Source organism: Narcine bancroftii, chromosome 8, assembly GCF_036971445.1.
Source record: "Narcine bancroftii isolate sNarBan1 chromosome 8, sNarBan1.hap1, whole genome shotgun sequence".
Lineage (NCBI taxonomy): Eukaryota > Metazoa > Chordata > Chondrichthyes > Torpediniformes > Narcinidae > Narcine > Narcine bancroftii.
This window is the reverse complement of record NC_091476.1, coordinates 131,580,794-131,598,469: the sequence shown is the minus strand read 5'-3', so window position 1 is coordinate 131,598,469 and position 17,676 is coordinate 131,580,794. Positions and strand designations below refer to the sequence as shown.

The 17,676-nt window shown below is 48.4% G+C and overlaps 1 protein-coding gene and 1 long non-coding RNA gene across 5 annotated transcripts in view; both read left to right on the top strand.

Annotated features, from left to right (window-relative positions):
- Positions 1-2,409: 2,409 nt before the first annotated feature.
- LOC138741845 (uncharacterized) lies at positions 2,410-10,132 on the top strand. The gene is made up of 2 exons (XR_011343809.1): positions 2,410-2,579; positions 9,602-10,132. It is a non-coding gene; the product is annotated as an uncharacterized lncRNA (long non-coding RNA).
- A 3,362-nt stretch (positions 10,133-13,494) lies between these two features.
- cadm1a (cell adhesion molecule 1a) overlaps positions 13,495-17,676 on the top strand; it is a 338,433-nt gene continuing 334,251 nt past the window's right edge. For 2 of the 4 annotated variants that reach the window (XM_069894892.1, XM_069894890.1), the window contains exon 1: positions 13,495-13,651. In XM_069894892.1, coding sequence (XP_069750993.1) covers positions 13,501-13,651 — 151 coding nt within the window. In that variant the 5' untranslated portion in view covers positions 13,495-13,500. The remainder of the gene's footprint in view (positions 13,652-17,676) is intronic. The other 2 variants (XM_069894894.1, XM_069894898.1) reach the window with 2 other exon arrangements.

Sequence of the window (17,676 nt, the reverse complement as noted above, 5' to 3'; positions counted from 1 at the left end):
CAATAGTGCAGATAGTCCTTTTGTGGTGTCGCAGCAGTCCCTAATCAGTAGGCGCTTTCAAGCTGCCTTGTAAAATGGGGTTAACCAGGCAATTAGCCCGGTTAGCACCCCACTCACAAGGCAGCTTGAAAGGATTCGACTCGGTCAGCGTGCTCCTCAAACAACCTGGTCCCTGCCCTACCCTGCCCGGAGGTAGTCAGGGAACCCAGTTAAACTCATCTAGGTCTCTTCCACCGGTGGCTTGAAAACGAAAATGGCCGACCTGATTATTCTGGTGACATCAGCACTTGCATGGGTGTGTCACCGGGCAGCATGTTGGCACCAAGTTCAAAGGTAGAGGAGGAATTCAGCAGTGCAGGTCAGGAAAGGGGATATTATAACAGGGTTTAAATGTGCTTCTCAGGAAGAGTAAGGTTAAAATTTTTTACTTTATTTCATCCAGTGAGTACATGATGCGTCACTCACCGCGATTTAATGGGGCGATCCCCTGCAAGTTAAGAGGTGCTGGGAGCACCTTCGACCCATTAAGCGCACCTGGGTCCCAGGAGGGTTACCCAGGTGCGGCTGTTTAAAAGCACCTACTGTAACAAGGGGAAATTCAAGATGCTGATAGCTGTTCTTGAACCTAGAGGTGCTGGTCTGCAGGATTCTGTACCTTCTGCCCGAAGGTAGCAGTGAGAACAGGTTGTGCTCAGAGAGATGGGGCTCCTTTATGATGTCGACTGTATTAATAAACTCATGCCCTCTAGTCCTTGACATTTCCACCCTGGGTAAAAAGACTTTGACTTTCTACCCTATCAGATCAGATAATATTTATTGTCATGTAATAAAATAGAAATATAATATTACACAAAACTGTCTTTAGTTTGTCATAGGCAGACAAAGTTTTGTCATCAGCATTGCCCGGCATCCCACAGTCAGAGAAAGAGAAGCAACAGAGAGTCCCCTCAGAGTCACTGAAAGTCCATGGATTCATCTCCAGTGCTCCTGCAGCCTTTCCAGCAGCTTAAGAATCCAGTTCACTTCAAACCATTGTCAACCCGAGCCCAGATTCAAACCTCTGACACAATGAGGAAGCCATCAGGGCCAAGTGCCCTTCGGGATCCCTTCTTGCCATCAGCATCCCCTCAAATCCCAGTTCTGATATCAGGTTCTCATGAGCCAATCTCCAGCATCCCACAGTCTGGTGAGTCCTTTAACCTTAGGTCACCAGCAGCCCACAACCTTTGTGGGTTCTTCGCCTGCAAGTTAGCAACAGACGGTTGCCTGTATGTGTCCTTCAGCTGCAGAGCACATAGCTGGTCCACCACAATGGTCACTATCCTTGGGGTCATCTCCTCTGCCAGGTGCGTTTAATGGGTCGAAGGTGCTCCCAGCACCTCTTAACTTGCAGGGGATCGCCCCATTAAATCGCGGTGAGTGACGCATCACGTACTCACTGGATGAAATAAAGTAAAAGATTTTAACCTTACTCTTCCTGAGAAGCACATTTAAACCCTGTTATAATATCCCCTTTCCTGACCTGCACTGCTGAATTCCTCCTCTACCTTTGAACTTGGTGCCAACATGCTGCCCGGTGACGCACCCATGCAAGTGCCGATGTCACCAGAATAATCAGGTCGGCCATTTTCATTATCAAGCCACCGGTGGAAGAGACCTAGGTGTGTTCTCCCCCTTACTGCTGCCTTTTGTCGCTGCTTCCCCAGAGATGGCAACTCCTCAAGGCTGCTGCCGAACGTAGGCGCCGTCATCTTAGGCCCAGGCACCGTGGTCGCAGGATTTTAAATAAAATACTGTCAGCTCCTTTAACAGGCTGTTTAAAACCTGTACAGAGCCATCAGCAGTAGTGATAGGCCACTGCATAGGAGCACTGTATCTCTGCTCCCCACTCTGCCCAGGTCTGCATCAGTGACAGGCAGCGCTGCTGTTACAGCAGCTCCTGCAGTTCTGCCATTTTCTTCCCACCATTTTTTAATCAATGCCCCTCATAATTTTATAAACTTCTATCAAGTCTCCCATCAGCCTCCGATCCTGCAGAGAAAACAATCTGAGTTTGTCCAATCGCTCCTTGAAGCCAATGTTCTCCAATCCAGGCAACATCCTGGTGAAGTGATACTGATAGTAATGTTGATGAGCTGATTGTCATACTTATAATTACATTGGCCAAAATTCTCAAATTCTCGTAATTATTGTTCAGAATGCAAAATTAAATTTAAGATAGTTAATAAATATTCACAATTCTGTAGAGCAAGAACAAAAAGTGATGTTTCACTAGTGTAGGGAGGTTTCCTGTGTTGATGGTTAGAGTTCAAGAGCCTGGTAGCCATTGGGGAATAAAATGAGTTTTGAATCTAGAGGTGTTGAGTTCAGTTTCTTCACCTTTTTCCCAAAGGTTGCAGTGAAAAGAAGTTGTGACCATGGTGATGTGGGTCCTTTATGATGTTGGCTGCCTTCTTGAGGCAGTGCCTCACAATGATGTCTTCAGTAAATGTGAGGTCAGAGCCCGTGATGAACTCGACTAGGTTTGTGCATTTAGTGCAGCTTAGATGGGGATTAAAAAAGCCTACAAGCATTTTACAGTAAGATTGAAAATTAGGATATAATATGTGTAGACTTGCTCCCCCAACTGTTTATTCCTGGGAATCTCTCTCTCTTTAGCCCCTTTTCCACTGGAACCTTGTCCCAGGAATTGACAGCCTATTTACTGGTTAAAGGTCCTGTGGAAAAGCGAATCAATCGGCACACCAATGTCAAATTACATAAAATCACACCAGGGATTGACGGCCTTGACCCCTACTTACATCCTTGGTGTCAGCTGACACCAGCATGCCGATTAAACCAGTGAAAAATAAACAGCAGAAAGCCACTTGTTTCTGGTTGAAGGTAAATTCTCCTATCCCTGGGGATGACTTGTGGTCAGTGTGAAAGCAGGTATTGTCCTGGTTAAAAGTGGCCCAGTGGGAACAGCAAAAACAGCTTCTTTAATCAAGACACTGCACGGCCAATTAACTGGGATGCCAGTGAAAAAAGGGCTTCTCTCTCTCTCTCTCTCTCTTAATTTAAAATATATTCTTTCTCTCTTTCATTTTTTCTCTCTCATCTAACTTTTTTCTCTCACTTTAAAGTGTTTCTTTATTTTTATCTCTCTCTCTTTCTGCCACAGTAACTGTTGAGAGCCAGTTATTTCTTCAATAACGTGAGTGAGACAGGGATCTTGAGTGAACATGGCAGCTTTTTAGTGTAGTCCAGTGTGATGGAGAGGCCAGTTGTAATGAGGGAAACCTTAGGCCTTCTACTCTGAATTAATGTTCTGTGAGGAGTTGGGAGAGAAATACCCCTAATAAAACTGTCAAGCATCCAATCATTTTTAACCATTTCAATTATCATTTAATTCTCAATTTATTGGAAAAAATGAATCAGAACTACACCTCATTGTAAAGTAGATGGAAAGACGTCACATTGAATTGCCAGAGATGGTCTGACAAAAGAATATATTTTAAATGAAAATATAAGAGGAAACCTGGCCCATCTCGTGGCATTATCAGATTTACCACATCTCAATCTGCTGGAGGAATTCACTGGGTCAAGCAGCAGCAGTGGGAGAAAAGGAATGGTCCATGTTGAGGGCGGAAACTCATGAAGACAGAGTGGAGGAGTGAGAGCTGGTATAAAGGGGACAGGGTGAGAGAGAGAATCAAAGGAACTAAAGGAGTGAGGTGGAGGAAGATGCGCCATACAGGGTGATAGGTAAGACAGAGCTGCCACACTGATGCTGCTCAACCCATTGAGTTTCTCCAGCAGATTCCAGCCTCTGCAGTGTCTCCTATATCCCCAGGCCACTCCTTATATGGATTGGGGATATGTTAAACCTACTTTCTCGTGAGTCTGAATTAGAGATCATCCCTCCATTGCACAGATCTAATCTCCTTCAACCCAGTTACCCCCTGCCACCCCATGTACCCCAAATCTGTTCTCTCAGTCTTCATGGACGTTAATCAGCTACCATTGTTGGTATGAAACACAAAAGTCTGCAGATGCTGTGCTTGTAGTAAAAACACAGAAATGCTAGAGGAGGAACTCAGCAGGAAGTAAAACACAAAAGTCTACAGACACTGTGGTTGAAATAAAAACTCAATGTTGGAGAAACTCAGCAGATATAAAAGATGTAAAGTATTCTGATATATACAATAAAAATATATAGCAAAGATATGGCAAACTTAACCAACGTTTTGGGTTTGAGCCCTTCATCGAGGTATGAGCAAAAAGCAGGCAGGCACCTGAATAAAAAGGCTGGGGGGGGGGGAAGAAAGGGCAGGGGGTGGAGAACAGGCCAACAAGCAATAATTGGACATGGATAGGAGGAGGGGGAAGATAAAAGGTGAAAATTGACCAGGGGGAGGGGTGGTTCTGTAAATGCAAAGCTGGAGGGAAAAAAAGAGGGAAAGAGGGAGGAAAGGATGGGGGAAGGGGAGAAACAGAGGGTGGGGGTTAATGGAAACCAGAGGTCATTGTTAATGCCATCTGGTTAGAGGGTGCCTTGATGGTATGTAAGATGTGACACCTTCAGATGCCAAGACTCAAGTTCTGCCCTCAACCCTTCATCTTTCATGTTACATGAAATCTGCCTCAGCCCAAGATTTTGGTCATCTAATCTAACAAGACATGTGGCTCTGTGACAAATTTTCTTTGATAATTGTCCTGTAAAGCAGTCTGGGATCCCTGAGAGGCAATAGGTACATAGAATTTGTCTTCTTGCTGTGGCTGCTGACTTCGATTGGTTGTACTGTCGAGTAATATTCAGCCCGCACACATTTTCCAGCCCTAAATATTTCTGTTTGTTATATTTATAAAGACTTGAAGGGCCGACATGGCCTGTTTCCGTGCTGTAAACGGTTATATGGTTATATGGTTATAAGATATCTCTGTGGTCTTAATCCCATAACATTCATGAAGCATAAAATTGTCATAATTTATGCAAACTATATTCCACAGTGGTTTCTATTGCAGTTGCATTTTATATAGTTAGCCTGTTACTTAGCATTTAAAAGTTTGAGTATAAAGTTGTCTTTGATTACTTTGATAAATAGACATAGAATCAGACTAAGAATCAGAATTTATTGTAATGAACATATCACAAAAGTTGTTGTTTGACAGCAGCATCACAGTCCAAATATTACGTTTAAGGAAATAAATTAATGAAAAGAAGAGAAAGTGAGGTGGTGTCTGTGGTTTATTGTGGATTTAGAAATCTGATGGCAGAGGAGAAGAAACTGTTTTTCTCTTCAGGCTCCTGTACCTCTTTCCTGATGGTAGCAGTGAGAAGGGGGGCATGGCCTGAGTGATGAGTGTCCTTGAGGATAGAGTTTTGATTTTGTGCACATTCGTCAGGGGGAATTTTGAGCATTTCTCTGTCTTGTCCCAACACTCTAAGGAATATGTACATTCTCCCCGTGTCTGTGTGGGTTTTCCCCAGGGGCTCTGGTTTCCTCGCACTCTTCAAAATGCATGGGGTTGTTGGTCATTGAGATGTAATTGGGTGGCATGGATTTGTGGGCCAAAAGGGCTTGTTACTGTGCCTGCTGTATGTCCTAGTTGGAGTGACAATTTTCCATTTTCTACTTCATCTGCCTCTGGCGACTGGCACTTTGTGTCAAATTAATGTTGTTGTTTCTGAATTAGGATGAGATTTGTGCTCTGGGTAATGCCCAGATGGAAATAGATTGAGAGTCTCCAAACTCATTTCACTATGGTGACAGCTTGTTTTCACATGTCCAGCAAGTTATTGGTGGCCTAAGAATTATTTATTTTCATTGTTGAACATCATTAATGGGAGATACATTCCTTGATGTCCTATTTTCTCGACTTGACGTGGATACCATTTCCTACTTTGTAATCTCAAGCCAACTTAACCAAATTGACTTGCTGGGAAATGAACAAATTCAGATTTGTCAAGCCTCCTCACTGCCTATACTTTCCCATCAATCAAAAGTAACACTAGGTGGTAGGTTCGATCGACCAATTTCCCCTAGCTTGACCAGAGTTGACTTCAATATATTGATCCACCAAGGGATTTGAGATGTATAAGATAAATAGATCTAACTGTAATATGTTTATGGATTTTGACATATTGAAATGTCTTGCACACCTAGACATAGAAGGAACAGTGAGACATGTCAGACCTGTAGCCTATTACAAACGAAGTTGAGCATGACTTGGGAACTTTTGTTAAGATAGAATAGGGAAATGGATATGGGAACAAATAATTTTGATTTTATGTTTATAATTAGAATGGAGAATGATGAGGTTACAAAAGAAGAAGTCTCTTGAAATGGGGCACGAAAGATTAATTTTGGAAGACTGATAACATTGCTAATTTTAAAAAAATTAGACATACCACATGGTAACAGACCCTTTCTGCCCACGAGCCCATGCTGTCCAATCACACCCAATTAACCTCCAATCCCTTACATTTTTGAACGGTGGGAGAAAACCAGAGCACCCAGAGGAAACCCACGCATACACAGGGAGAACGTACAAACTCCATACAGACAGCGCTGGATTCAAACCCAGGCCGCTGACACTGTAACAGCATTGCGCTAACCATGCTGCCCTTTTAATGGTTGATCAGCTGCTCTGAAAGAGCTGGAATGAAAGCAAGAACTGAAAGCTGGGATTCTTCCCATTTAGTTCTAGTTTAAAACATCATAAACCAAGAGAGGATACTAGTTTGAGAAAAATTTTGAGCATGTGACAATTTCTTGTCATTTATATAAGCACAATGTGCAGAAGTGCCAAAATTCTTACTTTCTGCAGCCACATGAGAACATAACATCAACTACAATAGTATAAATTAAATTACTACAATGTGCCAAGACAAGATCAAAACTCAATAAATATAAAAGATAGATATTCACAATTGCAGTTAGTGCGAGAGAAGAAGTTTCAATAGTGCAGACAGAGCACCACTGCTAAAGTAGCAGTCAGCGCAACACTTTTGCAGTGCCAGCGACCAGGATTCCAATCCAGGGCTGTTGGTGAGGAGTTTATATGTTTTCCCTGTGTCTGCTTGGGCTGCCTCCGAGTGTTCCAGTTTCCTTCTATTGATCAAAACGTACAGGGGTAATTGGGCAGCATGGGCTTGTGGGCCGAAAGGGCCTGTTACCCTACTGTATGCCTAAATTTAAATCTGTTGGTAGTTCAAGACAAGTTCATGGTTAGGTTAGTACAGGGAGATTCAAGCCTGATGGCTGTTGGAAAACTGTTCCACATAGCCACATTCAAATGTGCTGTGCAGCAGAAGGCGAGATAGAGTTCTTTCATTCATTTTGAAGAGTTACTCTGTTACAGGAAGGACATTCAGATTCCATAATCGAACACAAGCTCTGTGCATCAGCAGCAAATGTTCAAAGCAGCCATTAGTCTATCAAAGAAAGAAAATCCCAGCTGTTTCTTCATACTAGGATATTTGTTATCCAGTCAAAGAATTATGCCTTCTCTGCTAGTCTCCAACTAAAAACTGTTTCAAGCTACCTCAGTATCTAGCACAATCTTGTGAAATCACACTGCAGTGTAGGAAATTAGGCAGCCAAGGTATGCACAGAAAGATCTCATAAGCAACAATATACTAATGACCAGAAAAATTCTTTAATGTTAATAGTTTAGAGATAAATACTGAGATATTGAACAAACCATTTGGCTTGCTGAAAAAAATAGCTTTCTCTTCATCAAAGCAAAGAGAAACAGGAAGGAGTCAGTGGGAAAGGTAGCATCATGAATAGAAAGAACCCTCAACCCTTTATTGGGATTAAAGTGCCACAATCTGATAAGGAGCTGTAGTGTGGATTGTGGATGGTCATGTGGCCTCTCCAACTGGAGCCTGGTGGGAATGTGGATTGTGGCAGGTCACGTGACCTCTCCATTGGCAGTGTTAACACCTGCCCATCAAGGTTGGACTTTGCCCACCCATTAGTGCACACTTGACCATTGGCCCCTTTTAATCGCTGATTACCTGGGCCATACTCCCCAGCTTACTGCACTTTAAAAGCCAACCACATACAACAAATTATCTTGTTTGCTCTTTGGTCCTAACTACAAATGTTGCTTTACACCAGGTTGCAAACTGTGGACATTGCTGAAGGAGTCATTGGTAAGGTGTGTTTTGCACTTAGTGCAGGACCATAGTATTGTGTGGGAATACTTAACATTGAGCTGTACCGTATTAATTCAGGGAGCGAGGACTGCATCTTGATGTACCTGTCTTGTAAGAGTATGCTAGTTACCAAATGTTACAACTTGTGTGTAATAAAAAGAGAGAGTAGACAACCACTGGTATTGGAGATCACTGTACTTGATGTGAATGCTTACCTTGTATAGTGTTGTTTTGTGTCTTCCTTGTTATAATTTCCCTGTGTGTGCGCAATAATGATCATTCTTTGATTATTTAGCCGATGTCTGGACTCACTTCTCTGTGAACCCAATAAACCTAATTTAATCTCACCTAACTGTGGCCTGACCTGAATTGTTGACATGCTTTCTCTCTATGGATGCTGCCTGACCTGTGGAGTCCCTCAAGCTTACTGAAGATTCCAGCACCTGGAGTTTTGTAAATCCTCTGCAGTTGTCTGTTGTTTCAAGAGATATTAGCAAGCACAGGAATAAATACTGATTCAAGATTCTTTTATTATCATTGTAATAAAACAAAATGTGATATTACATGAAATTTCCTTTAGTCTAATGTAAGGTAGACAAAGATTTGCCATCAGCACAAATTGCCTGGCACCTCTTACAGTCAGAGAAAGAGGCCTTCCAGGTTTCTGATTGTCCATGGCTTCATCTCCAGAGTTCCTGCAGCCACACCACTTTTAGTCTGAACCATCAGCAATCTGAGCTCCAGATGCATACCTCTGACACAATCAGGAAGCCTTCAGCATCTTCTGGCATCTCAGTTCCGATATCAGGTATCCCTTCAGCCAGTTACCAGCAGTCCACGGCCTGGTGTGAGTCCTTTGACCGCAATTGCTGGCTGTCCTAATCCTACAGGAGTACTTCACTGCAAGTGACCAACAGGCTGCTGCCTGTGTATTCTTCAGCATCGGAGCCTCTAGCTGGTTTGCCGCCAAGGTACTATCCCATTAGTTCTCTCCTCTGCTTTTCAAATGTTGGTGGGGAGGGGAGGGGGAGGAAGAGCTAGAAGTGGGGGTGTCTGCCTGCTTTCTGGTGCAGTGCGCCAGTCCTCCATTTCCATGGAATCTGCAACCCCTCTAGTCCACTGATGATCAGAGGCGCTACCATCTTGGGCCAGACCCTGCAGTTGTGAGATTTTAAAATAAACCACTATTGGCTTCTTTAGCAGGTTGTTTAAAGCCTGTAGGGAGCCGATGGCTGTTGGACCCTGTCGGGAGGGCTGAGAATTCCTTCCCCCTGCATTGCCTTTTTTTTAAATGGCCTGTGACTGACTTAATCATCCTCCAATAGCCATGTTGGACATAAGAACATACCCAGAGAAGCAGAAGTAAAACAAAAAGCCCTGAATTAAGTTATGGCTTTCAATGTCATGGCCATTCCTTTAGTATTGACCATTTTTTTTTTTCCTGATCTACAGAGAGTGCACTCAACAACTGACACCAGGACACTGATCAGACAAGGAATTGTGGATACTGGAAAGCCCAAATGAAAACAAGCAAGACTGGAAACGCTCAACAAGTCAGGCAGTGTTATGTGGAAGGTGAATCTGAGTCAACCTTTCAGGTCAATGACCTTTTATTAGAAATCCTGACAAACGGTCATGGACTTAAAACATGAACTCCTCCTCTCAATACTTGCTCAGTTTTTACTCATTGAAATAAATCCTCCCATGTATTGCAGACATCTACATGAGATGCTGCCTCAAGAAGGCAGCCAATATCATAAAGGGCCCCCATCACCCTGGTCACAATCTCTTCTCACTGCTACTTTTGGACAGAAGGTACAGAAGCCTGAAGACCAGCACCTCTAGGTTCAAGAACAGTTTCTTTCCAACCGCGATCAGGCCCTTGAATTTCCTCTTTAAGACTCTAATCAGGGACTGCTCCAACATCACAAAAGGACTGCCTGCACAATTGTAATACCACCTTTTAAATTTGTCTTGCACTGAGGTCAGGACAGAGTAGATGTGTTAAGTTATTTCCCATGTTTGGGCAGTCAACAGTAGAGGGCACAACTTCGGGATTGAAGGTGCCCATTTAAAACCGATGCAGAGGAATTTCTTTAGCCAGAGAGTGGTGAACCTTTAGAATTTGCTACCATGGCAGCTGTGCAGGCCAGGCTGTTGGGTATATTTAAGACAGATTGATGGGTATCTTAAGAGTCGGGCTATCAAAGGTTATGGGGAGAAGGCAGGGGAGTGGGGTTGAGTAGGAGAATAGATCAGCTCATGATGGAATGGCAGTGTAGACTCAATGGGCTAAATGGTCTACTGCTTCTAAATCTTAGTTTTATGGTCTTGTGGTAATGATTGTTTATTAACTACCTACCTTTTGTATTTATTTATTCCTTTTCAACAATGAAAAGTAACTCTAATTGACCAGTCTCCCCTAGCTTGACCAGAATTGACTTCAATGTACTGATCCACCAAGTGGCCTCACGTTTGCTGCACCAAGCCTCAGCATCCATAGAACCATTGAATGCTACAGCACAGAAAACAGGCCATTTGGCCCTTCTAGTCTGTTCTGACCACTATTCTGCTAGTCTCACTGACCTGCTCCCACTCCATAACCCTCCACACCTCTCCCATCCTTGTATCTTTCCAATCTATTCTTAAAACTCAAGATCAAGCCCACATTCACCATATCTGATGGCAGCTCATTCCACACTGAGTGAAGAACTTTCCCTTTATGTTCCCCCTAAACCAGTGGTTCTCAACCTTTTTCTTTCCACTCACCTACCACTTTAAGTATTCCCAATGCCATTGGTTCTCTGTGATTAGTCAGGGATTGCTTAAGGTTGTAGGTGGGTGGAAAGAAAAAATTTGAAAACCACTGGTTTAATTGTACCTAATTGATTCGTTATCGGCACGGTTTCATAACTCCAAAGGAAATGAGAATGACAATTTTTTTTTCAAGTGAAATATTTCAGTAACATTTGGGTCTAGACAGTGATTCTCAGCCTTCCCTTCCCACTTGCATACCACCTTAAGCAATCTCTTACTAATCACAGAGCATATATGGCATAGGAATTACTTAAAGTGGTATGCGAGTGGAAAGAAAAAGGTTGAGAACCACTGCTTTCCCATTTCAACTCAAAACTATGAACTCTTGTTTATCTCCCCCAATCTAAGTGGAAAAAGTCTACTCACATCCACTCTGTCTATACCTATCATAATCTTGTAAGCCTTTATCAAATCTCCCCTCATTCTTCACTCCAAGGAATAAAGTCCTAACCTGTTTAACACCTGAAGACCCAGCAACATCCTAGTAAATTTTCTTTGCACTCTTTCAATCAGAACTGCACACAATATTCCATATTTGGCCTCACCAATGTTTTAAACAACTTCACATAATATCCCAACACTTGTACTCAATACCTTGATTTATAAAAACTAAAATGCCAAAAGTTTTCTTTACAGCCCTGTCCACTTTTGACACCACCTTCAGGGAACAATGTATCTGTATTCCTAGACTGTTGCTCCTCTGCACTCCTCAGTTGCCCTACCATTTACTGTGTACAACCTACCTTAGTTTGGTCTTCCAAAGTGCATCATCTCACACTTGTCTGCAATAAACGCCATCTGCCATTTTTTTGCCCCATTCTCGCAGTTGGTCCAGGTCCCTCTGTAAGCTTTGAAAATATTACTCACTGTCCACAACACCTCCTATCTTTGTGTCATCAGCAAACTTGCTGATTCAATTCACCACATTATCACCCAGATCATTGATATAGACAACAAACAACAATGGTCCAACACAGATCCCGGAGGCACATCTCCACTCTGTTTTCTCCCAGTCAATTTTGAATCCAGTTTACAACCTCTCCATGGATACCTAGTGTCTTAACCTTTTGAACTAACCTCCCATGTGCAACCTTGTCGAAGGCTCTACTAAAGGTAGTCCATTATTGAAATGGACTACTACATTTAGAATGTAACATGACATTTTTTCTAACATAAGGAAGATCTCCAGTGGCCATCACAGAAATTAGTCCACCCCCCCCCTGCCTCCCCAGTGAGACTCACGACCCCTGGTTTACAAGACCAGTCCTCTAACCATTGAGCTATCAGAGCCTCTAAGGTCCACATGGGCAACATCCACAACTTTTCCTTCATCTACCTTGGTAAGCTCAAAAAATTACAAGATTTGTTAAATATGACCTACTATGCACAAACCTGTGCTGACTGTCCTTAAACAGCCCATGGCTGTCCAAATGCCTACATATCCTAACTGTCAGAACTCCTTCCAATAAATTACTTACTACTGACGTCAGGCTCATGGGCCTATAATTATCCCTCAGCATGTATTTTAGTTCTTTTCATGCAGTGCCTGTTCTGCTGCAGCAAGGAAGAATATCAACAGACATAAACAATGTATATGACAATAAATGTTATTTTCTGCTCTGTTGTCTTTTACTTTCTTCCTTTATCAACCCCAACACTGTCACTATGCAACCAATCAAATTTCTCTGGTTGGAGAATTCTCCTTCAGAACATGTTTCCAAACAAAACACTCATATATTATCATAAGAAAACAATAATTTCTGATTGCTTTGGTGTGAGGGACATTTGCTTCTTGAGTGGATCAGGATTCACACCAGAATCTCTGCAGATGTTGGCACACCAAGCTTTCTTGATGGGATGGGTGAAGGACTTGACCAATAATATTGTCTTAGGTTTGCATAGCACCTCATAACCCCACTGTGTTTTCACCAAAATGATTAACAACCAATAAAGTTGAAATTGGTTCGGTTACTGTGGAAAAGGAAGCTTCCAATTTTGGTACAGCATGATCCAAGACTCAGTATTGCTGCACCTCCTACTCCACCACCTCCATTACACCACCTCCCACTGCAACTCCTCCACTCCACCACCTCCTTATGCAACACCTCCACTCCACCTCCACCCCACAACCTCCCACTGCAACACCTCCAACTCCACCACCTCGCACTGCAACACCTCCAACTCCACCACCTCGCACTGCAACACCTCCAACTCCACCACCTCCAACTCCACCACCTCCTTATGCAACACCTCCTCTGCAACACCTCCACTCCACCACCTCCCACTGCATCAACTCCTATCCAAGTTCCAACATCGCCAAATAATGCCCTGGGATGTTTTCGTTCCACTTCAGAATCTAGCACCCGAGGAACAGCGAATGACACGCGGGGAAATCTTTTGGCAGTAACTGTGCTATTTTATTCCCCTCTCCGCTGCTGCATATGGCACGATCGATTTCCATTCTGTTCCGTTCCAGTCCATGCAATTAGCATGTCATTAGCATACGATTAGCATCTGATTAGGCGGTGATTAGCATGCGGAGGTGGGGCAGTGGCGGGCGCCAGTGCGCTGGCTCGGGCGGACAGTCAGGTGTACTCGGCAACATGGCGATGCTCGGTGCTGCCGCGGCTGCCGGATCCCACCATCTGTTCATCCTCGCCGTCTGGGCACTCCTCATCGCCAAAGGTAAGAGGGGCTTTGCAGCCCAGCGGATGGCAGAGGGAGCGGGGACGCGGCGGTGGGGAGGGAAGGTACGAGTCGCCGGACTGCAGCGGGCGTGCGAGCGGGGCAGAGCCGCGTCTTCGGCCGAGGGGAGCCGGCAAAGTTCGCAGCCCTGCCGCTCCAGTCTTCCTTCCTCATTGAGTCAGGCTCACAACGGCGTCGATCTGCGGCTCATCTGGCGGGCTAGTGCCGAACCCTATGGGAAACTTCCACCGTGGCCCCGGGCGCTGGAAAGGGGAGAGGGGGATTGGGGAAAGTGGGGGGAGAGGGAGAGAGAGGGGATTGGGGAAGGAGAGGGAGAGAGAGGGGATTGGGGAAGGAGAGGGAGAGAGAGAGAGGGGATTGGGGAAGGGGAGAGAGAGAGGGGGATTGGGGAAGGGGAGAGAGAGGGGGGGATTGGGGAAGGGGAGAGAGAGAGGGGGGGATTGGGGAAGGGGAGAGAGAGAGGGGGATTGGGGAAGGGGAGAGAGAGAGGGGGATTGGGGAAGGGGAGAGAGAGGGGGGGATTGGGGAAGGGGAGAGAGAGGGGGGGATTGGGGAAGGGGAGAGAGAGGGGGATTGGGGAAGGGGAGAGAGAGAGGGGGATTGGGGAAGGGGAGAGAGAGAGGGGGATTGGGGAAGGGGAGAGAGAGGGGGGGATTGGGGAAGGGGAGAGAGAGGGGGGGATTGGGGAAGGGGAGAGAGAGGGGGGGATTGGGGAAGGGGAGAGAGAGAGGGGGATTGGGGAAGGGGAGAGAGAGAGGGGGATTGGGGAAGGGGAGAGAGAGAGGGGGATTGGGGAAGGGGAGAGAGAGAGGGGGATTGGGGAAGGGGAGAGAGAGAGGGGGATTGGGGAAGGGGAGAGAGAGGGGGGGATTGGGGAAGGGGAGAGAGAGGGGGGGATTGGGGAAGAGGGAGGGGGGATTGGGGAAGAGGGAGGGGGGATTGGGGGAGAGGGAGGGGGGATTGGGGGAGAGGGGGGGTTGGGGAGAGGGGGGGTTGGGGAGAGAGGGGGGGTTGGGGAGAGGGGGGGGTTGGGGAGAGAGGGGGGGTTGGGGAGAGAGAGGGGGGAATTGGGGAGAGAGAGGGGGGGAATTGGGGAGAGAGAGGGGGGGAATTGGGGAGAGAGAGGGGGGGTTGGGGAGAGAGAGGGGGGGTTGGGGAGAGAGAGGGGGGGTTGGGGAGAGAGAGGGGGGGTTGGGGAGAGAGAGGGGGGGTTGGGGAGAGAGAGGGGGGGTTGGGGAGAGAGAGGGGGGGTTGGGGAGAGAGAGGGGGGGTTGGGGAGAGAGAGGGGGGGTTGGGGAGAGAGAGGGGGGGTTGGGGAGAGAGAGGGGGGGTTGGGGAGAGAGAGGGGGGGTTGGGGAGAGAGAGGGGGGGTTGGGGAGAGAGAGGGGGGGTTGGGGAGAGAGGGGGGGGTTGGGGAGAGAGAGGGGGGGTTGGGGAGAGAGAGGGGGGGTTGGGGAGAGAGAGGGGGGGTTGGGGAGAGAGAGGGGGGGTTGGGGAGAGAGAGGGGGGGTTGGGGAGAGAGAGGGGGGGTTGGGGAGAGAGAGGGGGGTTGGGGAGAGAGAGGGGGGGTTGGGGAGAGAGAGGGGGGGTTGGGGAGAGAGAGGGGGGGTTGGGGAGAGAGAGGGGGGGTTGGGGAGAGAGAGGGGGGGTTGGGGAGAGAGAGGGGGGGTTGGGGAGAGAGAGGGGGGGTTGGGGAGAGAGAGGGGGGGTTGGGGAGAGAGAGGGGGGGTTGGGGAGAGAGAGGGGGGGTTGGGGAGAGAGAGGGGGGGTTGGGGAGAGAGGGGGGGTTGGGGAGAGAGAGGGGGGGTTGGGGAGAGAGGGGGGGTTGGGGAGAGAGGGGGGGTTGGGGAAAGGGGATTGGGGAGAGGGGGAAGGCGGAGATGGGGAGTTTGGGAAGAGGCGTCAGGGAAAGAACGAGAGGGTGTGTGGGGAGAGGCGTCAGGGAAGGAGCGAGAGGGTGTGTGGGGAGAGGCGTCGGGGAAGGGGCGAGAGGGAGTGTGGGGAGAGGCGTCGGGGAAGGAGCGAGAGGGAGTGTGGAGAGGCGGCGGGGAAGGTGAGGTAGTGTGTGGAGATGCGTCGGGCAAGGGGTGAGAGGGAGTGTGGGAAGAGGCGGCGGGGAAGGGGTGAGAAGGAGTGTGGGGAGAGGCGGCGGGGAAGGGGTGAGAGGGAGTGTAGGGAGAGGCGGCGGGGAAGGGGTGAGTGGGAGTGTGGGCAGAGGGAGCGGGGAATGGGTGAGAGACATTGGGGAAGGGATGATAGGCGGCGGGGAAGGGATGAGAGGGATTGTGGGGAGATGCGTCGGGGAAGGGGTGAGAGGGAGTGTGGGGAGAGGCGGCGGGGAAGGGGTGAGTGGGAGTGTGGGCAGAGGGAGCGGGGAATGGGTGAGAGACATTGGGGAAGGGATGATAGGCGGCGGGGAAGGGATGAGAGGGATTGTGGGGAGATGCGTCGGGCAAGGGGTGAGAGGTAGTGTGGGAAGAGGTGTCAGGGAAGGGGTGAGAGGGAGTGTGGGGAGAGGCGTCGGGGTAGGGGTGAGGGAGTGTGGGGAGAGGCATCGGGGAAGAGGTGAGTGGCGATTTGGGGAGAGGCGTCGGGGAAGGGGTGAGGAAGGAGGTGTTGGGGAAGGGTGAGAGAGAGAGTCTAGGAGAGGTGAGGGGAAGGTGAGAGGCATTTGGGAAGGAGGTGAGGGGGGTTGGGAAGAAACAATGGGGGAGAGGTGGGTGATGGGGAAAGGGGGGAGGTGGGATGGGGACAGGAAGATAGGTGAAGGGGAGATGGGGAGGTGGTAGGTGGGATGGGGACTGGAAGATGAGTGAAAGGGAGATGGGGTGGGGTTTGGGAAAAGGAGTTTTGGGATGGGGTGAAGGGGAATGGTGTTTGGGGAAGGGGAGAGCTGTTGGAGAGGATTGGGGAAGGGAGAGGATTGGGGTGGGTATGGGGAGGGAAGAGGATTGGGGTGGGTATGGGGAGGGAAGAGGATTGGGGTGGGGAGGGGAGAGGATTGGGGTGGGGAGGGGAGAGGATTGGGGTGGGGAGGGGAGAGGATTGGGGTGGGGAGGGGAGAGGATTGGGGTGGGGAGGGGAGAGGATTGGGGTGGGGAGGGGAGAGGATTGGGGTGGGGAGGGGAGAGGATTGGGGTGGGGAGGGGAGAGGATTGGGGTGGGGAGGGGAGAGGATTGGGGTGGGGAGGGGAGAGGATTGGGGTGGGGAGGGGAGAGGATTGGGGTGGGGAGGGGAGAGGATTGGGGTGGGGAGGGGAGAGGATTGGGGTGGGGAGGGGAGAGGATTGGGGTGGGGAGGGGAGAGGATTGGGGTGGGGAGGGGAGAGGATTGGGGTGGGGAGGGGAGAGGATTGGGGTGGGGAGGGGAGAGGATTGGGGTGGGGAGGGGAGAGGATTGGGGTGGGGAGGGGAGAGGATTGGGGTGGGGAGGGGAGAGGATTGGGGTGGGGAGGGGAGAGGATTGGGGTGGGGAGGGGAGAGGATTGGGGTGGGGAGGGGAGAGGATTGGGGTGGGGAGGGGAGAGGATTGGGGTGGGGAGGGGAGAGGATTGGGGTGGGGAGGGGGCAGGGGGTTTTGAGAGGGGGGGGGCGGGTAAACCTGAACCTTCGGGCGACCGTGCAATCAGATTACAGACGACGCGGCGAGGACCGCGGGCAACGCTGCAAAGTTGGCAGAGTGGACTGTGTGTGCGTTCTGTGTAAATGCCGGTTGGTCTTGTTTCCCTTCGGCCGGGGGAGCAGAGGGGCGCGACCTCTCACCCTCCCTCCCCTTTCTCACCCTCCCTCCCTCCGCCCTTCCTCTCACTATGGTACAACAAGTGGTGGTCGATCTCCTCCTCCAGCATTGGACGGCGGACCCAGCCTCAGTTCTCGGCGCCCGATGCTGGAACCCCACCTGCCCACGCCTTTTGTTTGCAGGGGGAGCTGCGGCCGCGTTGGTCCACCGCTCGGCTGTTGACTCCGCAACAATGAAGTGAGCCGGAGGGCTGGAAAAGGAATCA